This window comes from Colius striatus, chromosome 17 (genome assembly GCF_028858725.1).
Source record: "Colius striatus isolate bColStr4 chromosome 17, bColStr4.1.hap1, whole genome shotgun sequence".
NCBI classification, from domain to species: Eukaryota; Metazoa; Chordata; class Aves; order Coliiformes; family Coliidae; genus Colius; species Colius striatus.
The window spans coordinates 958,214-978,826 of NC_084775.1; the positions used below are offsets into that span (position 1 = coordinate 958,214).

Here is a 20,613-nt window from a genome sequence, read left to right on the forward strand (position 1 = left end):
ATTAATTAATAAATTCCTTTATAGAAGAAAACAGATGTGACAACTTTTTTGTCCATAACAGATGTAGATTCAGAATCTCTCAGCTGTCTGCCACTGGTCCCCCCTGCTCTGCTGGCTCCAACTAATGATAATTTGGCTTATGTGTTTGTTTTAACAATAGGTTCTTAATTCTCTTATTGACAAATCCAAAATGTCATACAAAGAGAAATGGATAATCTGAAGGGCAATGTATTTGTCAGCATCCGTTTCCGTTCCCAAGCACCAATAAACTGATGAACCTAACAGTTTGCTACACTGTCTCCTTCTCCTCACACCTTCCGCTGCCCGGGCCACTTTTCCCACCTTTCCCCTTCATTCTCGCGATGGGCGATGCCAGCCGCCAGCTCTTCCCTCCGAGCGGCGATAACGCTGGCGCCCGGCCTGCCGTTCCCTGGGACCGCCCTTCGCCCCGGCACACCAGCGGGCCCCGGGCCTTCCGGGCCCGGCTCACAGGAGCCACGGGGCGCTGGTACCCCCGAGGGGCGCTCGGGCTTGCGGGAAGAGGGGCTCGTTATCTCGGAGGAAACTAACGCCTCAGCCCCAGCCCCAGACTGGGGAGCCCAGCCTGGCCGGCGGTAACGGCCGCTGTGCCATGTCGGGCGAGGGGCGGCTGGGCCACGGCAATGGCGGTGGCGGTGGCGGCGACAGTGCTGATGGCGGCGGTGCGGGGCAGGCCGGGCCGGCGGCCTCTCCGCCACATCCTGCCCTCGGCGGCTCGGCGCGGCCTCGGCGCTCCTCTCGGAGGCCCCCTCCCCGCCTCTCCCGGCCCTTCTCCGGCCCCGGGGCTCAGCTCCAGTCAGCGCCCAGCAGCCAGGCGCCGCGTTGTAGCCCCGCCTTTCCCATTGATGGCGGCAGCCGCCGGGCCGCCTCCCTCCGGCCCGCTCCCCCCAGCGGGGAGGCGCCACGGCGCGGAGTGACAGCGGCGGCTGCGGCGCACCGGGCGGGCGGGCGAGCGGGCGGCGGTGCGTGGGCCGGCCGGCCGCCCTCCTCCGCGGCCGCTCCTCGGCGAGGAGCCGGGCCCTCCGCGGCCCCCTGCCCCGGCCCGGACAGCGGAGTCGCCGCCGCTATGAAGCCGTGCGAGGAGGAGGAGGAGGAGGTGGGGGCGGTGGCCGGCGGCGGGGACCCCTGGAAGGAGTGCGCGGAGGCGGCGGTGCAGCTGGCGCTCCGCGCCGGACAGGTGAGAGGATCGCTCCCCGCCCGCGCCGCGGAGCGCTGCCCGGCGGCGGGACAGGGGCGCGGAGAGGCTGGGGGTGCGGAGCAGGCTGCCCTGCGGCTGGAGCATCCTTCTCCCAGGCGGCCGTACCGGCTGCGCTTCGAAATGAAAGAAAGAATTGTGCTAGAGGCGGGCGGTTTGAGGAAGCGCCGTGTGGGCATTAGGCTGGTGGGGCAGAGCTGGCGGGTAGGTGGCAAGCGGGCCAGGCCCCCGCTGCCGGAGACCCCGGCCGTCCCCTTCGGCCACCCCCTTCGGCCGCCCCCTTCGGCCGCGGGGGTCACGTCCAGCTAAGGACGAGGAGCCCCTTCAAGTGAAGGCCAGTTTATTTTGTAACTGGAAGTATTCTGATTTCACTTCAATAATACGGTGGAAAGAACTGTCAGCGTGAAGGTGGTTTTAGTAACTTTTTCAAATGTACACCGAGCGTTTATTCTATTACTGTCACGTTTTGAAGTGTGTGGTGATGTTAAGGTTGAATTTGTGTATAACTGAAGCTTTACGCTGTGGTGCCTTTATCCAGAATGTTGTGTATGTGCACGTTCCAGGACCAGCATTTAGTTTTGAGCAGCTCGTGCAGAGAAAAAATGCCCGTGTCAGGGAGGCTTTTTCTTCTTCTTTTACATACCGGTGTCTTCAGAGTAACTGAATTTCACTTGCTGGGGATAAATCGGCAGTGGCCTTGCAAAGATCTCCGTTAGCTTAGTTAAGATCCGTGTTTTGACACAGCAGAAGGTTGGTCATCTCAGGAGACATCCTGGCCGCACTGTGCGCAGCAGCAAAAATTGCACCAACTCTACCAGAGCCAAGAAATGGGATCAGCAGATTGTTCAGATGAGAAACTGAGTAAAACACAAACCTCAGCAACATGTATTTCTCTTCTGCTTCCATCTGCTCTATTTTGAAACTCACGTTGTATCTGTACACTATGATTTAAGAGCCTCCCTTTTCTATCTTGAGTTTAGGACCTGTAACTTTTCCTTAATGTGTGTTATTAAATGTATTTTCTCCTTAGTAGAAAGACACACACAAAGATGGAACAGAATGCCAGAGGAGAGGAGACTTGTTTTAGTAATACAAGGGAATAAGTGGATAATCCAAATTGGGATGACAGGTCATGCTCTCACAGGCTCTCCAAACAGCAGTGTCTCCAGCATACTCATTCTGCCAGCCATTTCACAGGAGAAACTCATGACTTGCTCACAGCCATAACCATCTCCAGACATTTAAATTGCCTAGAAGACCACAGCTGAGTACCTCTTCCTGGAAGATATAAACATGCCAGAAAATTCATCCTGGTATCTTTTTAGCTCACAATTTGCCATCGCTACAGTGCAACTGGCAGGAAATGCCCAATTCATCGGCAGCCCAAATTTAAACCAGTCAAAGATATTGTTTAAGTAGGACTTTGGAACTGTGTCGGGTCTTTATTAACTTTGTAACGTTAAGGTATGTTTTTAGTTCCAAAACCCATCAGAGATTCTTGTGGAGGAAAAGGTGCAAATAGGGCTGTATCTTTTATTTAAGTGTCAATCCACTTCTAGCTGTCCCCAAAAGAGTCTAGAGACAAGAACACAAAATGCAGTGTGATATAGGTTTGGTAGGACTGGATTTTTGTTGAAAATTGACTGATCAAATGGGTCACCAAAAATAGTCGATTCCGCTGGTCATGTTCATCTTGTTCTTCTGCTTCTCTTCCCACCCCTCAGAGCTCTCCACTTTTGCCTCCATTGCTAGAAGTCTGCTTGCACTCTTTCTCCCCAGATCTGCCTCCTGTTTCCATGCCTGCTTGAAATGTCACCACTTTAGCCTTGCTTTTAAGGCCCTCCATTTTTCAGGACCATGGCAGGTTAGGAAGGCTTGGAATCATTAGAAAGTTTCTAAAAGAGACTTGGTGCAGGGGCCAACCTAAAGAAAGGCATGCAGGTCAAGATTTTGAATTTTTAGGGAAATGTAGACGGTAATACAATTTCCTGGTGTCCCCTTTTGTCCCCAAACATGACTGTTTGGTTTACATTTCATGAGTTGGAGTAAAATATATCTTCGTTCCAATGGATCGACATCTATGCTTTGGTATAGTTTCTTCTAAACTTCAAAGGCCATTAAAGAAGTGATTGCTTGAATATTTGTCAAAAGTTGTGTTGCTGGAATAACTTCTATTCCCAGGTTAAAACTGTGACATTCTCGCCCATCCTCTTACTTAGTTTCATTATTTTTATGAATGATCACAGACTCTCATTTAATACGTATGGCTTTTTCATAATGAGAGTGGCCATGGTTTTGTAACCTTGGTAATTGACCTGCATGAAAATGATGCAAAACCTGCTCTGTGAGGCCACATGTAATTGCACTTTTTGAAACCATTCTTCTGCAAGGTCTTCTATGAGTATGCTCTGCTTGCTGTATTCATGAGACTGTGCTTGTTGGTTTAGTATGACTTTTTGCTTAAAAAAAACCAGCATCCTTGATGGTGTTGAGAGCACTGAGTAATGTTTGCAGAGTTCTCTGAGATTACAGTCAGAGAAACTTCACCAAAATGAGTGATGTACATATGGGTGAAAAAAAGGGTAAGAAACTCAGACTGGAAGCCATCACATTCAGTCCACACTAAGTACTTTTTGACTCTTTTTTTCAGAGGATATTTTTGTGAGGCATAAGAGACCTCACAGAATCCCACTGAAAAAAAAGGCATATCCGCTGATTCTAAAAAGCCAAAGTCTTTTTCCCCCATATTTGCACCCAAGGGATATTGTTAGGCTGTTGTCTATGGAACACAGACAGTTTTTTTTAACAAACTGGATTGATATTTCCTAAATTGTTTGCAGATAGTTATCCTTTTTATCTAGATGTTTAATTATGTGTTTGGGCAAATATTTCAGGACAATGTTGCAGGCAAGTAAAACCAACTTGGAATTCCCAGGATAAGGTGAGATAAAATACTTACCACAAGGACCTCACTGGAGGTGGCTGTCCTGGCAGGTACTGGGGGAGAAGGCGTCTTTTCCCTCTGTCCTCTTCATTCTCCTTTGTGTGAATTAGTTTCACAAAGGTGTTAGGAAAGGAGAAGTCCAGGACCATGACTGCACTGTGCCCTGCTCCGTGGGAAATGAAGAAGGGAGAAGGACAACTTCGCTCTTGCTCTGTGATGTGGTCTTCGTGCATGTACTGCTTGATGTAAATGCCCATCACTTTGCATAACACCCCCCCCACCAAATGCTCCCAGACAGGGTATTAGGATAAGATCTAGGCAATTCTTTGTTAGAGGGAAGGCAGCATGGGATAAGTGTTAAGTGGCTCTGCTGTAAATAACCACACTCCCAAAAACCAGCTGCTTAGAAATTGTTGTAAAATTTCCAGTCTAGATACAACCTATAATAGAGTATAAAAGACATTTACAGACAAAATACAGCATCTTGGTTGCCAGTTTTGTTGTACAATAGTGATAAGGAACAATCAGCAGTTTTCATTTCATCAACCTGTAGTTCTTCACCTGTAGATCTTTCACTTACCTATTGTCTGTTAGAAAGAGAGAAGCTTTTCTGGAGCTTCACGCCCAGCTGGGAAGACCAGGCAATTGCAGTAGGTGTCTTCAAACCTTGTTGTAAGGCTTCTGCAAGGAAAGGAGCTGAGTGATGTTGTTGGAGTAGTCTGAGGCCCCGGGCTGTAATACTCTGTAGGTAGATGATTTTTAGGGATTATTCAACATAAGCTGAATTCTGGACTACTCTGAGCTATTTGATGAATTTGTGAAGAATAAAGCTGTTTCCCCAATGATGCAGGGAATGTGGTCTTTGTGGGGGACACTAGCTTGGATTGCATACCTATACAAGCTGATGCAAATGCATATGAGTCCCTTTTGTCAGACCCTTCCTAGAATGCAGAGAATTATCAGGGATGAATCCATCCCATGGCACCACCACAGGTGAGCTGATGCAGATGGTGCCCATATGTAGCTGATGACCTCAGCATAGCATTGTGACTTCCCTTCTTCTGCTCTTCCCTTGACACATCAGTTACACAAGAGGCAGGGAGAAGCAGCACATCGTAGGACTGGGTAATGTGTGTCACAGCCCCTCAGCACAGGTCTGCAGAGGAAGAGAGAGGTGAGAAGGCCATCAGACACTGCTTCTGATCAGTCACACCCTTGCATAAGTCGCACCTCCAAAGTGACTGGAGCTTCAGGCTGGCACGTGCAGATCAACAGAGAAACAGAGTTAAAAATGGTCAGGAGCAATTGGAGAAAGGGTCAGAAATGAAAAATAATAAATTCAGTGCTGAGAGGTGCAAAGGATTGTGTTAAAAAGGGAGAGATCAAGTGCTGGATCACAGGGTGAAGAGCAACTGACTGCAGAGAACAACCACAGCAGAGAGCTTGCACCTCTCTTGTTTTTGCAGCAAGGCTCAGGTGTGATCTCACTCCCTCGTTGAGCACATACTGATTTAAATGGCTACAAAAATCTCCTTAATCTTATATTAAAACTGAGTAGAAGTCAAAACCATGGCACTGCTAAGAAGTTGTTGAAATCTTCTCTATTAAAAGGAGCATATTCCTCATCTATTTCACTATGCAGAGTTCTGAGCCCTGTTCTAAGCAGGGCATTTACTTGTGTACAGGCAGTATAAAAGTAAAGAACAATTAAATTGTAACAGAGTAGCATTTTTTTAGAATACACAACCAAGATGGCTGTATTGTTTTGAATTTTACTTTGTACTGAAGAGGAGCTCGAGGGCATTCCTAGAGTTGTGCTTTTATGCTCCTACAGCAAAACCTTCAAGAAAACCATGGAGGGCATTGAGGGGAGTAAAAGAAGTAAGTGTAGTTAATATTTTTATATACAATAGTGAAGCTCTGCAAGACGTCAAGCTGAAAAGTTTTAACCTGCCTTCACAAGCTCAGTAAATAGGCATAACTAGTGTTTTGAATACCTTCATTAGACACCTTCTGTACTAAAGCAACAGTTGGCCATATCCATTACTTGGCAGAACAATCAGCACACTCTTCAAACACAGTATTTTCTACTATGAAAACCAAGAGGCGAGACTGAAATTTGGGAGTTGCTGGTTCCCCTTCCCATGCAGCACAACTGTTTTCTTTGGTCATCAAGCATTTCTCAACACTTTAAAACTACTTTGATATTTGGAATAGTAGTGGATAGTGGAAAATTAGTTAAACAATTGAAATATTTGAAAGTTTTGGAAGGGACTTGGAATATTGGTCTTGTTGCTGCCAGTTTTAGTTAATATAATTCTGTACAAATAAGAGGTGTTTAATGTTTGGGAGTTTTTTTTGTTTTCCTAATTTCAAATAGTTTATCGTTTTCACTGGTTATAAAAATAAGTCAGCTCCATTTGCATCCTGCCTTCTTATTTTAATGAAAGAACAGAAAAAAACCAGAAATAAGATGGGAAAACTAGAAGAAAGCTTTTAACTGTTTTCCCATATGTGCATTTGCAGTTGATGTGGTTTAGTTCTGAGTTTATAACAGCTAAATCCTTAAAAAACATGTCAAAGACTTTTCTAGAAGAGTCCAGGGTTAGATCACTGGTTCCATACCTAGGGAAAAGTCTTAAGTTTTTTGTTTTATTAAAGACATAGAAATTCTTTGGGAATTAGTGGGTGGTCAGCTCTTGAAGTTCCAAAAACCCATATACTCGAGATAAAATAAACAAGTGGGGTTTGCCTTATTGCATGTCTTTTAAAGTAAGAGAGCAGTGGGGTATTGACCCTGTAAATTAAAGAAAAGAAAAGAAGCAGAGGGAGTTTCCATGAAAAATTCCTGAGTGTTAAGGCTCTTTCTTATCTTACATGTATTTTTTGTAATTTCCTAATTGGCTACAACTGCCATCATCCTTTTATTCTCTTAGTTGCGTTCCGTTCCTCAGTCCCTTTCTGAACTGTCAAGAGTGGTTCTCACAGAATGATTCAAAATGGTGTGTTTCCAAAGACTACTCATTAGCTCAGAAGGACTTTTTTAAAAAGTCAGAAGAATGAGAACACACTCTGGTAGAATTAGGCTTACAGTTGTTTTTTCAGGATTAGGTATAATTTTTCAGTAAATATATTATTTTAGTGTGCACTGGATGAATGGCCAACAACTATGGTCTGTGAACTTCTGTTTCAGATTATTAGGAAAGCTCTAACAGAGGAAAAACAAGTGTCCACAAAGACATCTGCTGCAGATCTTGTAACAGAAACTGATCATTTTGTGGAAAGTTGAATTATTTCTGTTCTGAAAGAGAAATTTCCTTCCCACAGGTGAGTGCCTATGAAATGATTTTTTTTTCCTTTAAGAGCTAAATATCTGACTGGCACTTCAAGGGAATTTTAAAAGTATCTATTTCTCATGTATATTAACCTATTGCTGTTGGACATTTTCACAGGACTCCTTTGTTTAAGAAGTATTACTTCCCTATACGTAGTACTTTATATTTTATTATCTTTATGTTTCTTAAGATATATATTGAATAGTCGTGTTTCCCCTCTAGGGGTATCATGTACAAAGGTTCCATGTGGATCTCCACTGATCAGTCCTCTAGTGTATAAGAATTCTTCCCAGGATATCTATTAAAATATAGTTGAAATTAATGATAGCAAATGTCCTGTCCTACAGACCTTTCTTCTGCTTTCTTTTGCCATGATAGGTAAGCATTTGCCAAATCAGGACAAGTACCGTATTTAATCACATCCACCCTGTGTTGTATGGAGTCCTAAAATGAGTGAGGAGCAGAGTTGTTTATCGTCATCATTTGATGCATGTACATGAAGAGATTATAAATTAGTATATGGGGTGTCAACCCAAGGTTTTAAAAAGAGATCAAATTATTGGCTTCTCTTGAATTATTATGGTCAATTTGAAAAATAACCATTCCTAGCACCTGTGCAGAATAGAGAGAGATTCTATGAGTTGTCTGGGTTTGGTTTGATGCAGAGGGTCTGCATCAAACATTTGACTTCAGTCTACATGGATAAAATGAATCTTCCTGCAGAGCCAGTGCAGAGCCTGTGTATCCTTTAAATGCTGTATGACTTCTTTCTAACTGTGTGCATCTCTGACAGAGATGAGCCTTACACTCCAGCACTGTGCAGAAATCAACAAAGATGAAAATCTGGAGGGCTCAGCTACTAATCTGGTTATCGACAATGCTGCTAGGAAAAAAAAACCCAACACCCCACCATAAGAAGGAACAGAAAAAACATTGTATACTAAATATGGCTTTCTAAATACGTGTTGTGTGTGATCACATCCTGAAGCAGTACTGTGCAGCACAATGTGTGGTTCTTGGCCACCATTCTCAAGAGAGTGCCAGGCTTTACGAGCCTATTATTTGTGTAATATTCCTTCGACTATTGCTGCCTGTGCTCCTTTCTCATCTCCACTCCTGTGTTGTGGGGTTTTTTTGCCTTGAACAGTCTGCCAGAGAACATAAAACATACACATAAAATAAGATTCATCAGAAGTGCTTAATTGAACTCAGAATGGGAACAAAAGTTTTAAGGTCAGTGTAAGACCTAGAAACTGAAGAATCCCTGACTTTATTAACTCTGTACAGTTAGCTTCTGACTTTATAGGCAAATGAAGGAATTGCTATTTCTTCAGTATTTTGCTGATGTTGGTTATTGGGTTTGGTTAGAGTTTGTTCAGACAGTAAATGCATTTATGTTAAACAATTGATTAAACTAGATTTAACTAGACTAGATTAAAACATTTGCAATGAGGAGTCCACAGTAGCAATCAAGGTTTAAATTCAAGTAAAACAAAAACTTCAAAAGATCGTGCACACTTTGTTTAGTCTGTTACTTAATCTTGCTGTTGGAAGCATTCTGCTACTTCTTCTCTCTTGATTCTTATGTTCTCTGAATCAACAAATGTACCTTAAGAGGAACATTAAAAAGTAAAAAAAAATTACAATACATTAAAAATTTAAAAGGGTTCTCATGAGAATCTGTGCCATTTGCACTGTGACAGTGATGAGTCTTGAGATATTGGAAGTGTACCCAGAAGTAAAGAGAAGTATTAGGAAAACATGTGAAAAAGAGAATTCTGTCCCACGTTTCATTCTTCTTCTCTCCACTTGGTTCAGTGATATGTATCATCCTCATTCACACTTCATCCAAGTTTTCATCTCTCACCACCCTTTGGTACTCTGACATCCTTCAAGTGAGTTTTTTCAAAAGGGGATTTTTCCGATAGATCTTTGAATTGTGGATAGGCACAGCCTGAAAGGCTGTATTGTTACACAAGTTGTCATCTTCAGTTTTAATTGTGGCCTTAATCCTGTAGACATTACAACCACGACACAGTCATTATAGAGAGTGACATCCAGCACTAGCTTCCTGGCCTTCTGCTCTCAGGCCTCCATACGGGGATAGGTGAGGGGACAGCCCTGGCTTGAACCTCCTGCATTCTACTGGATGACACCCTTGCTGCAGGTTTCAGCACTTACTATGCTACAGGTTTCCCTGCTGTTCCAACAATGAGTTTCAGAGTGGCACCATGGTAAGAACAGATGTATGATGAGAGTTGGCTAAAATCACTGGACTCATTTTCAGTGGGAGAAAACTTTAATCCAGATTTAAGGAGAGCTCATAGGCTGTCAAATTAACTACTGTGATAACATGGCTATACCTCCTGCTTCTCAAGCTGTTCATAAAATTTTGTCTCCAGTATTTCAAGCCAAGTGTTTTGCTTAGTTTGCATATTTTTACAGGACAGGAAGCCATAGAACAACACATCTCACGTTGACCTTGAGCAACTGTCACAGTTCCTAGTGTTGTATAACAGCAAGGGGCTTACTTTAAACTGTTAGCCCAAATTTCATTAAATGTGTAGCTAATTTATCCTGCATCCATTTTGGAAAAAATATTCTTGGACATCAAGACTGTATCAATGGCACTGCTGTTCCTCAGCTTCATGTTAGCATTTCTGTATGTGAGGACTGCAGCGTCACATCCCAGTGCAGGAAAAGGTGAGAAACAGACTTACAATACTTGAGAGCAAAACAACTCACACAGAAGTAGTCTTGTCTTTAAAGAGGTTACCATTTCATCTGTCTTGAACTGGCAAGGAAACAGCTACAGTTCAGGCTTTGGCTGTGGGGGTTGGCAGAGGGTTGAAGCAGAAGCATAATTTATGGAGAAGGTGGACAGTCTGAGAATGTGCTCCATCTGCAAGAAGATGAGCTTCCTCTGCAGCCAGTAGCACAGCCAAAGTGTGTGGTTGGGTTTATATGCTAATTACAAGATTTGTAAAAGATTTGTATCATTTGTCAAAATTATACAGCACCATGACAAAATAATGAAATATTTACAGCAAACAGTCTGCAAAATGTTACGTTTGAAAGAATTCCAAACGCTTGTTCTAGTCTTTCTCATTTCTCAGTTCCACACCAAGACTTTTCCTTCAGCTTTAATAGAGATGAAAATCCTAGTAAACATTTCCTTCTTCCCTCTTCATACCAACTAGGGGCCTATAATGCCATCAAAACAGTACTTTTTTTACTCAGGGAAAGCATTTGGAAAGTTCACAAAGTCTCCTCCTGTGTTGTCTGCGGAACATTTTAAGCTCACAATTGCAAGTGCTATGTGGCATCATGCAGCACTTGTTGAGAGCACAAGAAAAAATAGCTGCTACTCTAGCCCTGGGCAAGCAGCTATTTTATTTTATTGGGTTTTTTTTTTTCTCTTTGTGTCATCAAGAGGAGTTTTTTCATCTTCAACTGTTTGGAGGAGATTCTGAATACCACTACCAGCTATTTGAATGAGAAACCAAAAGCAAGATTGAGTGCTAGCAGTCTGATTCTGCACCTTCTGTACATGCAGCACTTAATTCAGATCTTTGAGAGTGACAGCTGCACAGCACTTAAAGAAACAGGCCGTGAGCAGTTCATGGGAGAGCAGGGATAATTAAGGTCAGCAGGAAGTGTACCAGAACTGGATGTTCATTTCCCAGGGAAAAAGGAGGGTATCTACTGAAGGAAAAGGATATCTACTGAAAGAAATTTGGACAGAACAACAGAACAGAAGATGAGCTCAGATTTCAATTTGTGCCTTCTGCATCCAAACAACAAAAAACCAATAACTTGTTGATTTTCTCTAGGTCACGGGAAAAAGAAAGTTTAGCTTTGTAAACCTCATTTCTCGAGTCAGTCTACTGTAAAAAATTCAAGTAGGAGTGAGATTGTGGATTTTCTAAGAGTGTGTTATTTCCTAATGACTGAATTTGGCTGCAGAAGAGAAGCAGCTACAGTTTGCAGTTTATATTACTTACTGCAATAGACAGTCCTAACCCATAAAATGACATTCTGCATTAAAAAACTCCTTCTGAAGTTCCAGGGGTGCCAGTTTAGATCCATTGTTGTATTCATTTTCATGACTTTTTTATATTTTGGGAAACATAAATGGAGTCCCTTTTTACCATGCAAAATAGTGTGCTATGAATTTGAGAACTCTCCTTCAAAGTTTCTATGAAAGCTCCTTATTCCGAGAAGAAAAAGCAGTATGTACGTTTATACATATAGATATAGATATAAAAATTAATTAAAATATACAGATATTAAAAATTAAGTATCTCTTCAAAAAGAGAAAGATGGAATTTGTCTTTTCACGTCACATCTCTAAACCACACTTGTTTTACTCCACACCAAATGCAGGTTTATTGCAGAAGAGTCCACTGCTGCTGGTTCAAAATGTGTCCTCACTGACAGTCCGACCTGGATTATTGATCCTGTTGATGGAACGTGCAACTTTGTGCACAGGTAAGTGGACAGTGAACTGGGAAGTACATAAAAGAGCAAAATGTAGCTTCTCACAAAGCCTCTCTTCTTCTTGAAAATGTTTTACCATGGTAGATTTATTCCATTGTCTTGTAAGTAGGTGTCATGCTGTCCTGGTTTCGGCCCATCAGGGAACAAAGACCACGATTAGCCTCAAGTACCGAAGAGGCTGAGAATTGCTCGAGGGCAGGGAGGGCTTAATTGCTGCTTAAGGTTCAGGACAAAACAGACCAGGCTACTTGGTTTGGGGAAGAAAACAGAAAATAATTTAATGCAGCATCAACTAAAACATACCCACAAAAACCCAAAACATAACCAAAACGAAACAAAACAACACAGAGGAATACGTCAATGAAGAGTCCAACCAGCCTTTTTAAGAACACCTTCCCGCCACACCTCCCCTCTTCCCGGGCTCAGAGCCCTGATCCCGGGGTTTTTACCTTGCCCCCCACCCTGAACGGTTCGGGGGGGCAGGCAGTGGAGGTCTCAGTCAGTCTGCTCCCAATAGCTTCTGCCGTCTGTCCCTCCTCAGGACGGGTGAACTCCACACCAGTCCTCCCTGCGAGTCCGTGGGGTAACTCACACGCATGGCAGCCCTGCACGGGCTGCTCCGACGTGCACCCATTCCAAAGGCTGCAGCTCCTCTCTGCCTCTCGTGTGGGGCTGCTCTACGGCGTGCAGGCTCTCCAACACGGCCTGGGCCATGGCCGTCTCCCCACACAGTCCCTCGCCCGTCCGGGCTCACTCACATGGAGCTGCTGGTGGCTCTCAGTCCTGCCACGGATCTCCACAGGTTGCAGGGGCACAGCTTGCATTCTCGCCACGGCCTGCAGAAGGGTCTCCGGTCTACTGCTCCTCCTTCCTTCCTCCTCTGGCTGAAGGGTCCGCGTGGTCGCCTCCATCTTGTATCCCTCTTACACCTCCCGACCCGCATTCCAAATTCCCGTCCCCTAAATAGTGATCGCAGAGGCGCCAGATTGGCCCAGCCAGGCCGGAGGTGGGTGTGAACCCAGGAGCCGGGGGAGAGTCCGCAAACTCTTTACCGGGTCTTCACTGCAACCCGCTCCCCCTGTTACTAAGCCAAAAGCTGCTCCTTGCTAAACCAGAACACATGCCTTTATCTTTTTGTAGCTCCCTTAGTGTATCTGAGGGAGTGTGTGTTTGTGCTGGGGAGAGCTCTATACTGTTATCTAAAGGTAAGCTAAAGTTTCTGCTGATTGCTTAATGGCCCACAGCTCTTGACTCACAGCTTGTTTATATATAACCGCACATGAACATGCAGAGGCTTGAGCTGAACTGGAGGAACAAGGCTGTGCTATGATGACATTTGGCCTAACGCCTTATGTGGTTGTTACCTATTCCTTGTAGTGGTGACGTTTTCTCCCTTTCAAATACAAGTGCTTCAGTTTTCCTAAGAAGTACAACCTTTGCACATGTGTAAAGTAGAAAAAACAAAGTTGTACATAGATACTGTTTTTAGACTTACAGAATACTGCTCTGCAAAAGTAAATCTAGGGCTCGTTCTCACAGAAGTGCAAAACCTTTAATTCATCATTTAAGTCCTAGAAGTTGTAAATGAATGACTGCTTGTAATACTTCTGCTTAAAATATGTTCTGCCTTGTACTTTGTGATGTAACATAACTGCAGTTTTCATTAAATGAGAACAAAATAACTTGTTGGTGCAATTCCCTAGAATTCAAGGGGAGGTGGAGGGATGTCATGTGCTTTTCTTCAAGTGACATTTTCTCTTACTAGCAATATTTCCTGAGCCTTGCCTTCACAACTCTTTTTAAAACTTGTTTTTAAGAAATGAATTCCTTTCATTGTTTAAAGTGTAATAATTATACTTTAGTCAAAAGGAGCAAATTAAATACATGATGGTGACTGATGAAAGAGAGGGTAGAGGAACTGGTTTCTCCTTACGTTGATGTCAGCAGCAAGGTATCTGTGCAGCTGGATTGCTATCTCTGATGCTTGAACTTGAACAGATTGTGCTCTTTAAAGTGATGACTTGTTATAACAACAGTGATGATTTTATACTGGGTAATTCAATTACACTAAGGCAAAAAGATCACTAAAATATACAACGCGTTTCGTGTAAAAAGCCTGGTATCTTCCTGTGCTTATTTCTTGCCTTCTCCAATAGTAAATTCAGTTTTAACGACACTGACAAAGAGGACAACAAAGGAGAAATAGTACAATGCCAGGAGCATTTTGACACAAGTAAAACCACAGAGCTCCATGTGGGTTTTTTTTGCCTGAGGGAGTTGCATAACGAGTAAGTCAAGAGATTTTTCATTAGTGATGGGTCTTTTCTTATTTTTCACAGATTTCCGACAGTGGCAGTGAGCATTGGATTTGCTGTTAACAAAGAGGTATGAAGTATGTTCTTTAAGATGAGTGTCTGAGATGTGGGTAGAACCCTCAAAATCACATGGGAACTTTCAATAAAATACTTTTAGAAAGAAGCTAGCCACTACTCAGGTTTTTCCACCCTTTTTTAATTCATGTGGTCATACTCTACTAGTCTAAAATGATAGTCCTGCAAAACCTACTTGTGCAAACTGGCAATTGAAAGATAATTCTTACAAATTATTATAAATATTATTATAGGATTTATGTGGGGAAAAAAGAGAGTACTGACGTGGGCAAGGTTTTGTAAGACAAAACCGTGGTGAGTTAAATAATAGTGTTGCCTATTTGTAATTGAAACACATCTCCCAGTGTTCTTATATTAGCATTATTGCTTCTTTCCTACAAGCGGTATCTGTGAAGGCTAACTGCTGCTGTGAGGCAATTCAGAACTGATTTCTGTTAAGACCTCTCTGAACTTATGGGCCTAGTTAATTTAATCTACCTTTATGGTTTTCTTAACATGGAGAATAAGTGTATTTCCCACGAGAGCTTGATTATTGGCGGGGGGGTGGGGGTGTGTTAAGTATCCAGCCTTCATATGTGCCATTTTCAGTCTCCTAGCTATACCCGATCACGCTACTGCCTTTTCTCTGTATGTTGTCAGCTTACAGTTTGATATATACAGAAGAAGGAGCTATTCAAAGGAATGTACCTTTTTCAGACTAATTGCATGATCTCAAATACATGTATAGCTGTAAGTGAAGCCACCAAGAGTTCCATGCAATAACAACATAGTTTTCAGGTGCGCTAGTGCCTGTTACTGGTTTAAACAGCACAATGTTCTGTACTTCTCTAGTTAGACTTTTCAAACATGGAATCTGCAGAGAAACACTTCCATGCTTTTCTGAAGTTTGTTCATTCCCAAAGATCCTTTTAAATACTACATATTATTACCAGACAGCTTTCTCTAATATTTATGTTTTCTAGAACACCATCATGATTTTGATGCTGCATAATTTGGGTTATGTGAACTGAACAAAGCTGAAACAAAAATAAAGAATGATGTTAAATCTCCCTCAGTAAACAAATGGGAAAAGCAGAAAAAAGTATTAAGCTGAAAAGGAGCCAAAGTACACACAGGGGAACTGACCTGAATGTAAGCCTTGAATGGTACTGAAGAAATTCCTGCAAATGTCTTCAGGGAAAGAGTCTATTAATAGTGTCTTCCTCAAAAAAACCCCTTGCCAGATGCAATGTGAATGGTGAATCAAATTCAGAGTACTGTGTCGGCTGTGAAGTGTGTTATGCCTGTAGGCACACATGCTAACTGTAAACTAAAGGATGAGTGCTTCATTAGGGGTTCTTTAACAGCTTGCTTTTGTGTGCGGTATGTTTCAATATGCAAATAGCTAGCAATACTTCATCAACATTTTCATGGAATTATTTTATTGGTAAACCATGTTACAGATCTATCTGTTTGCCTAAGGATAACAGATAACAATAATCACATGTATGTAGTGAAGTTTTCTTTTAATCAATCAAAATGCAGATGAGAACAGACAGAAGCAGACATGTGCCAAAAATGTACATCGTTGTACACAGGAGGTGATAAAAAATTTATCCCAAAACCAGATATCGTGAATTTGAAACACAGTAAATTCAAGCAATTGAACATACAGACTTGTTGTAGTGCCTCAAGCAGACCCTCAAAACTTCCCTGAAATTTGGGAAGTTTAACTATTCACCTGGATTAATTATGAGCTGGATCTCCCTATTTGGAGAGTTGTAATGTCAATGACCCCTAAGATTTTAATCCTTGATTATATAACACCTTTTTTTTCAGTGCTTGAATATCTCATGTTCCACAAAAGCCCGTGCTGGCAGAGACTAAAAACATGTGCTCCCATTTGGGCTGGCTGAGCCACTTTTGAAATGGCCTCACTCCTTTTTGCAGTCAGAGAGTTCTGGTTTCCAGATGGGCAAGGAACAGTTTTGGCACGTGCCACTTTGTCTTCCTTTCTCTGGACATCCAAATCTAGAACAAAGCAAGGAAGTGGACCTTCTGCCCTTGCAAGTGCTTTGAAATTTGCCTTTGTTTTGAGAGACATAATTTGGTGGTGGCCAGTTTCACTAGTGAAGATGGATCTTCTTTAGTCTCACTTCTTTTGATGTTTTAAGTATATAAAATCACAGTTGCTCTTCTTCTGTGAGGACTGTGGCTTCAGTGAAATAAACCAGCCCTGTGGAAGAGAGGGTGTGTTTCCCTATGCCCACCACTGGAAGTCAAGCAGCCTTCACCAATGCATGATGTGTTGGAGGTCTAGGCTGTCACGTTACTTCATGCCTTTTGTTTCTAGGAAATGTGACTGTTGGATAACATTGATCTGCGCTATACATTTATTATTCACATGTAATCATTTGAAATCACAGTCCAGGCAAACACTCTTCTTTGTCAATGCCAAATTTTGTAGAGGCCTGGCATGGGAGTCCAGGCATCAGGATGCACCTAAATGAAGGATCCATCTTCCCTTTGATCTTGAATGGTGTTTCTTCTCATGCTTAGGTTCAGGTCAGGCCTTGTATGTGCTTCTGTGGTCAACAGAATTGTTCTTTTCCTCATAAATCTATCCGTATCACCATTAAATCTCTTCTACCAAGCCTCCTTATTTTTCTGGCCTGTACTAATGTAAGGAGTAGCCTGTAAATTTTCTCCTGTACCCTGAATTCGTGAAACCCCACTGATACTTGATCAGCCAGCTCATTTTCCTAAACAGAGACCTCCCTCTTAGTCTCTTCAACTAATTTCTACCTATAGCCTTTATGAAAACTGAAGAGAGCCACTTATCTGTTAGAAATTCATTTTAGAACTCAGAAGAACAACTTAGTCATGACCTAGCTGTGACTGGTGTGGTATGAATGCTTGGTGCATTTCAGCAATGAGGCGTGCTTTAGATATTCTGTAATTATAACTTGGGCCTGTTATGCAAAATTATCTGAGGCAAATTGCTTTCACCATCCAGAGTTTTCACTGATGGCTAAACAATGAATACCCTGCAGCGTGCCTGGATGGGTGTTACTGTATTTGAATTCGATAATTTAAAAAGTGATTGTTAAATCTGTGTTCCTACAGTTATGCTTTGTGATATCTTGTATCTTTCAATCTAATGACGTACCTGTTGCTCACCAACCGTTTACCGCATTGCTAGAATCCATACTCTACTTCTGCAATACTAAATTCATTGTTAGCCTGTTTAATTAAATGATGTCTCCAGCCTAATTTGAGTTTGAAAACCCCCTTGCTACTTCTGCTAAGAATTTTCAACTTAGGCAATTAGCTGTAATAAGCAGGCAGCCGTTCTCTAGCGGAATGAATGCCTCGCCTTTAACCCACAGTAGAGGTGACAGCTGACACTTGGACACAGCCTAGTTACTAAGTAATGAACGGCTAAACCTTTGAGTTTTGTCATGCCTTTAATGCCTCCAAGTTCAGCTGGCACAACAGAAGCAGAGACACTTGGCATTTGATGAACCATCTGCATCTGCATTGGCATACGCTTGTTATAGACTAGCAGTATGCAGATCTCAGAGGTGGACGACTTCAACACCTTGCAAGTCACTGTGGGTCTTTCCTTTGACTGTACACAAGGCTGACATCCTCATCTGCTGTGGGGCAGAATTGCCCTTGCTGAATGCAATACAGAAATAACACTCATATTAGTATTTCTTAATTAAGATACTGGTTTCATTTGTAATAGGTAAGGGTTCTTCTCAGTCATAAGGTGTCGTCAGTCTCTGAAATGTCAGAATGAGGAGGAGCTATTACTGAATGACTGGTGGTTTAGGTAGAAAGTTTCCTTTGCTCTTACTGTATTCCCAAATAGTTTATTAACAAATTTCATTGAAGTTCCCTATTCATGAAATCCTGTTTTCAAATATAATTAGATTAAAATCATTGCTAATCCCTCGTTTATTTTATTATGCTGGGTCCCCCGTTTATTTTTAGTTGACCGCTAATGTTAGTACATTTGCCAAAAGCTGACCGGTCAATGAAATCAAATGGTGTGTATAAAGAGAAGGAATGTAAGAAGGCATACTTCTTTTTAATCTTTCTGTTCTGGTTTTAAAAATATCTGTTTAGATCAGACTGTTTGGTATGAGAAATCTGGTCTTGCTTGAATTTTTATGCAAAGCTGTCACTTATCCTATGAAAGAGTTAGAGGTATAAAATTTGGGCATGAAAACTGTTTTATTGTGAAAAGTCCATTAGTGTTGTGTTTAAAAACAAATTTCTAGAATCTGCCTGGAAGCTGTTGAATTACTGGAAGCAACTGCCTACATTGCAGATATCTCGAAGGCCTTAATTTTAACAGAAATTGGTCCAAAACGTGACCCTGCGACTTTGAAATTGTTCCTTGGAAACATTGAGAGATTGCTCAAGGCCCAAGCACACGGGTAAGATATTTTACCATATATGTCTCACATTAGTGACCAAAAGTCATTAAAAGCACTCCCTCCCGCCCCCTGAAAGCAAAACCCAGACAAGTATGTGGCATGTTTTGCAATCTTGACACATAGGTTGAAATCAAAGGCCCTTTCTGCTTTCCATTACCATGTGTCCTTCTCGTGGGGTTTAGGGTCCGTGTGATCGGGAGCTCAACCCTGGCCCTGTGCCATTTGGCGTCCGGTGCTGCAGACGCCTATTACCAGTTTGGGTTACACTGCTGGGACTTGGCAGCAGCCACTGTCATTATTAGAGAGGCAGGTGGCACCGTGATAGACACTTCAGGTGAGTAAAATATCATTGTCTCTGTTGACTTTTGGGTGACCGAGTGGCTATTTTGGGGCAACTTGTGTTAACTCAATACAGTCTTCCTATGGCTCTACCTCATTTCTAGCAGCATCCTGTAGAAATGTCTGTACTCTCCACTAGAGTCTGGCTGATTATTCATGACACAGTGATGGAATTCCAGCCCAGGGTTTCATCACATCAAGATCTTCTGAGTCAAACTCTATTTTGATGACTGAATAATTCCTTTAAAGTATCAGATTTACAGTGAAGAACTAGCCCAGGAGAATGGTAGATGCATTCAGATTCCAAACAGATTTGGGGAGACATCCTCCTGAGAAAGGATGATTCCAGGTTATTATTTTACTCATTTAGACAGTACACATCTCACAGTAATTGTTTACTGGTGACTCCAGATAGGAGTTGCTGAATAAGATTGTCCTTCCCACCCCAAAAAGAGCCACGTATGAAATTGTTTCAGTGTTTCTGAACCTCCTGAATGACAACATGGTTTCTATTTCAGAACACATTGCCTTTTTACATAATGTAAGACAGTTCTCATGAATCCCCTTGTTCTCAGGGGGACCGCTGGATCTGATGTCCTGCCGAGTGATTGCTGCGGGCACCAGAGAGATGGCTGTGTTCACAGCTCAGGAATTACAAACCATTCACTACAGACGGGATGATGAAAACTAAATACTTAGCTATGGAGTCTACTCTCCTAAACTATGTTAACCTTTGCAAGATGGGTGGCTTAAATGGTACGTGATTTCAGCAGGATGCTTTCTGTGGAGATTGTCTGTGTCAAATATTTTTAATAAATTTATTACTATGTGGAAAGGCATAGGGAGATTTTTAAACCTCTAAGAATCTTGTTTCCTTTTGAATATGTATCTCTTTCAGCAGTATCTTTTTTATAAGATAGCATATTTTACTTGTAGTAAATTAGTCTCAAAATGAAGTTATCATTTCATATCTGTGGGGCTGATATTTAGTCTTTTGTAACACGCAGCTAAAAATGGAACTTTATTTTTACAGATGCAGATCTCAGGTAAACGAGCTTTAGGACTGTAGTAAGGACAAGTAGTTGAGAATGTGTGCCTATAATACCCTCGTTCTGTGATGCTTAAGAATGCAATAAAAGTGACGTTATTGTTTCCTAACTGTCATAGCTATATATCCATATATATGTATATCATAGAATCATTTTGGTTGGAAAGGTCTTTTAAGATCATGGAGTCCAACCACTAACTTCACACTGACAAGCCCATCACTAAACCACGTCCCTCATCTACACATCTTTTAAATATCTCCAAGAATGGGAACTCCACCACCTCCCTGGGCAACCTGTTCTGTTGTTTAACTAGCCTGTCAGTGAAGAAGGTTCTCCTAATATCCAATCTAAACCTTCCCTGGTGCAACTTGAGGCCTTTTCCTCTTGTCCTATCA

General features: G+C 42.2%; 1 protein-coding gene across 1 annotated transcript; it reads left to right on the forward strand.

Moving 5' to 3' along the window:
• Positions 1–1,105: 1,105 nt before the first annotated feature.
• On the forward strand, positions 1,106–19,860 carry LOC133627110 (inositol monophosphatase 2-like). Its single transcript, XM_062010304.1, is given in 8 exon segments — positions 1,106–1,216; positions 7,372–7,505; positions 11,900–12,004; positions 14,353–14,398; positions 15,235–15,287; positions 18,672–18,830; positions 19,013–19,164; positions 19,745–19,860. Coding segments are annotated over 8 exon segments (876 nt in total).
• Positions 19,861–20,613: the final 753 nt, after the last annotated feature.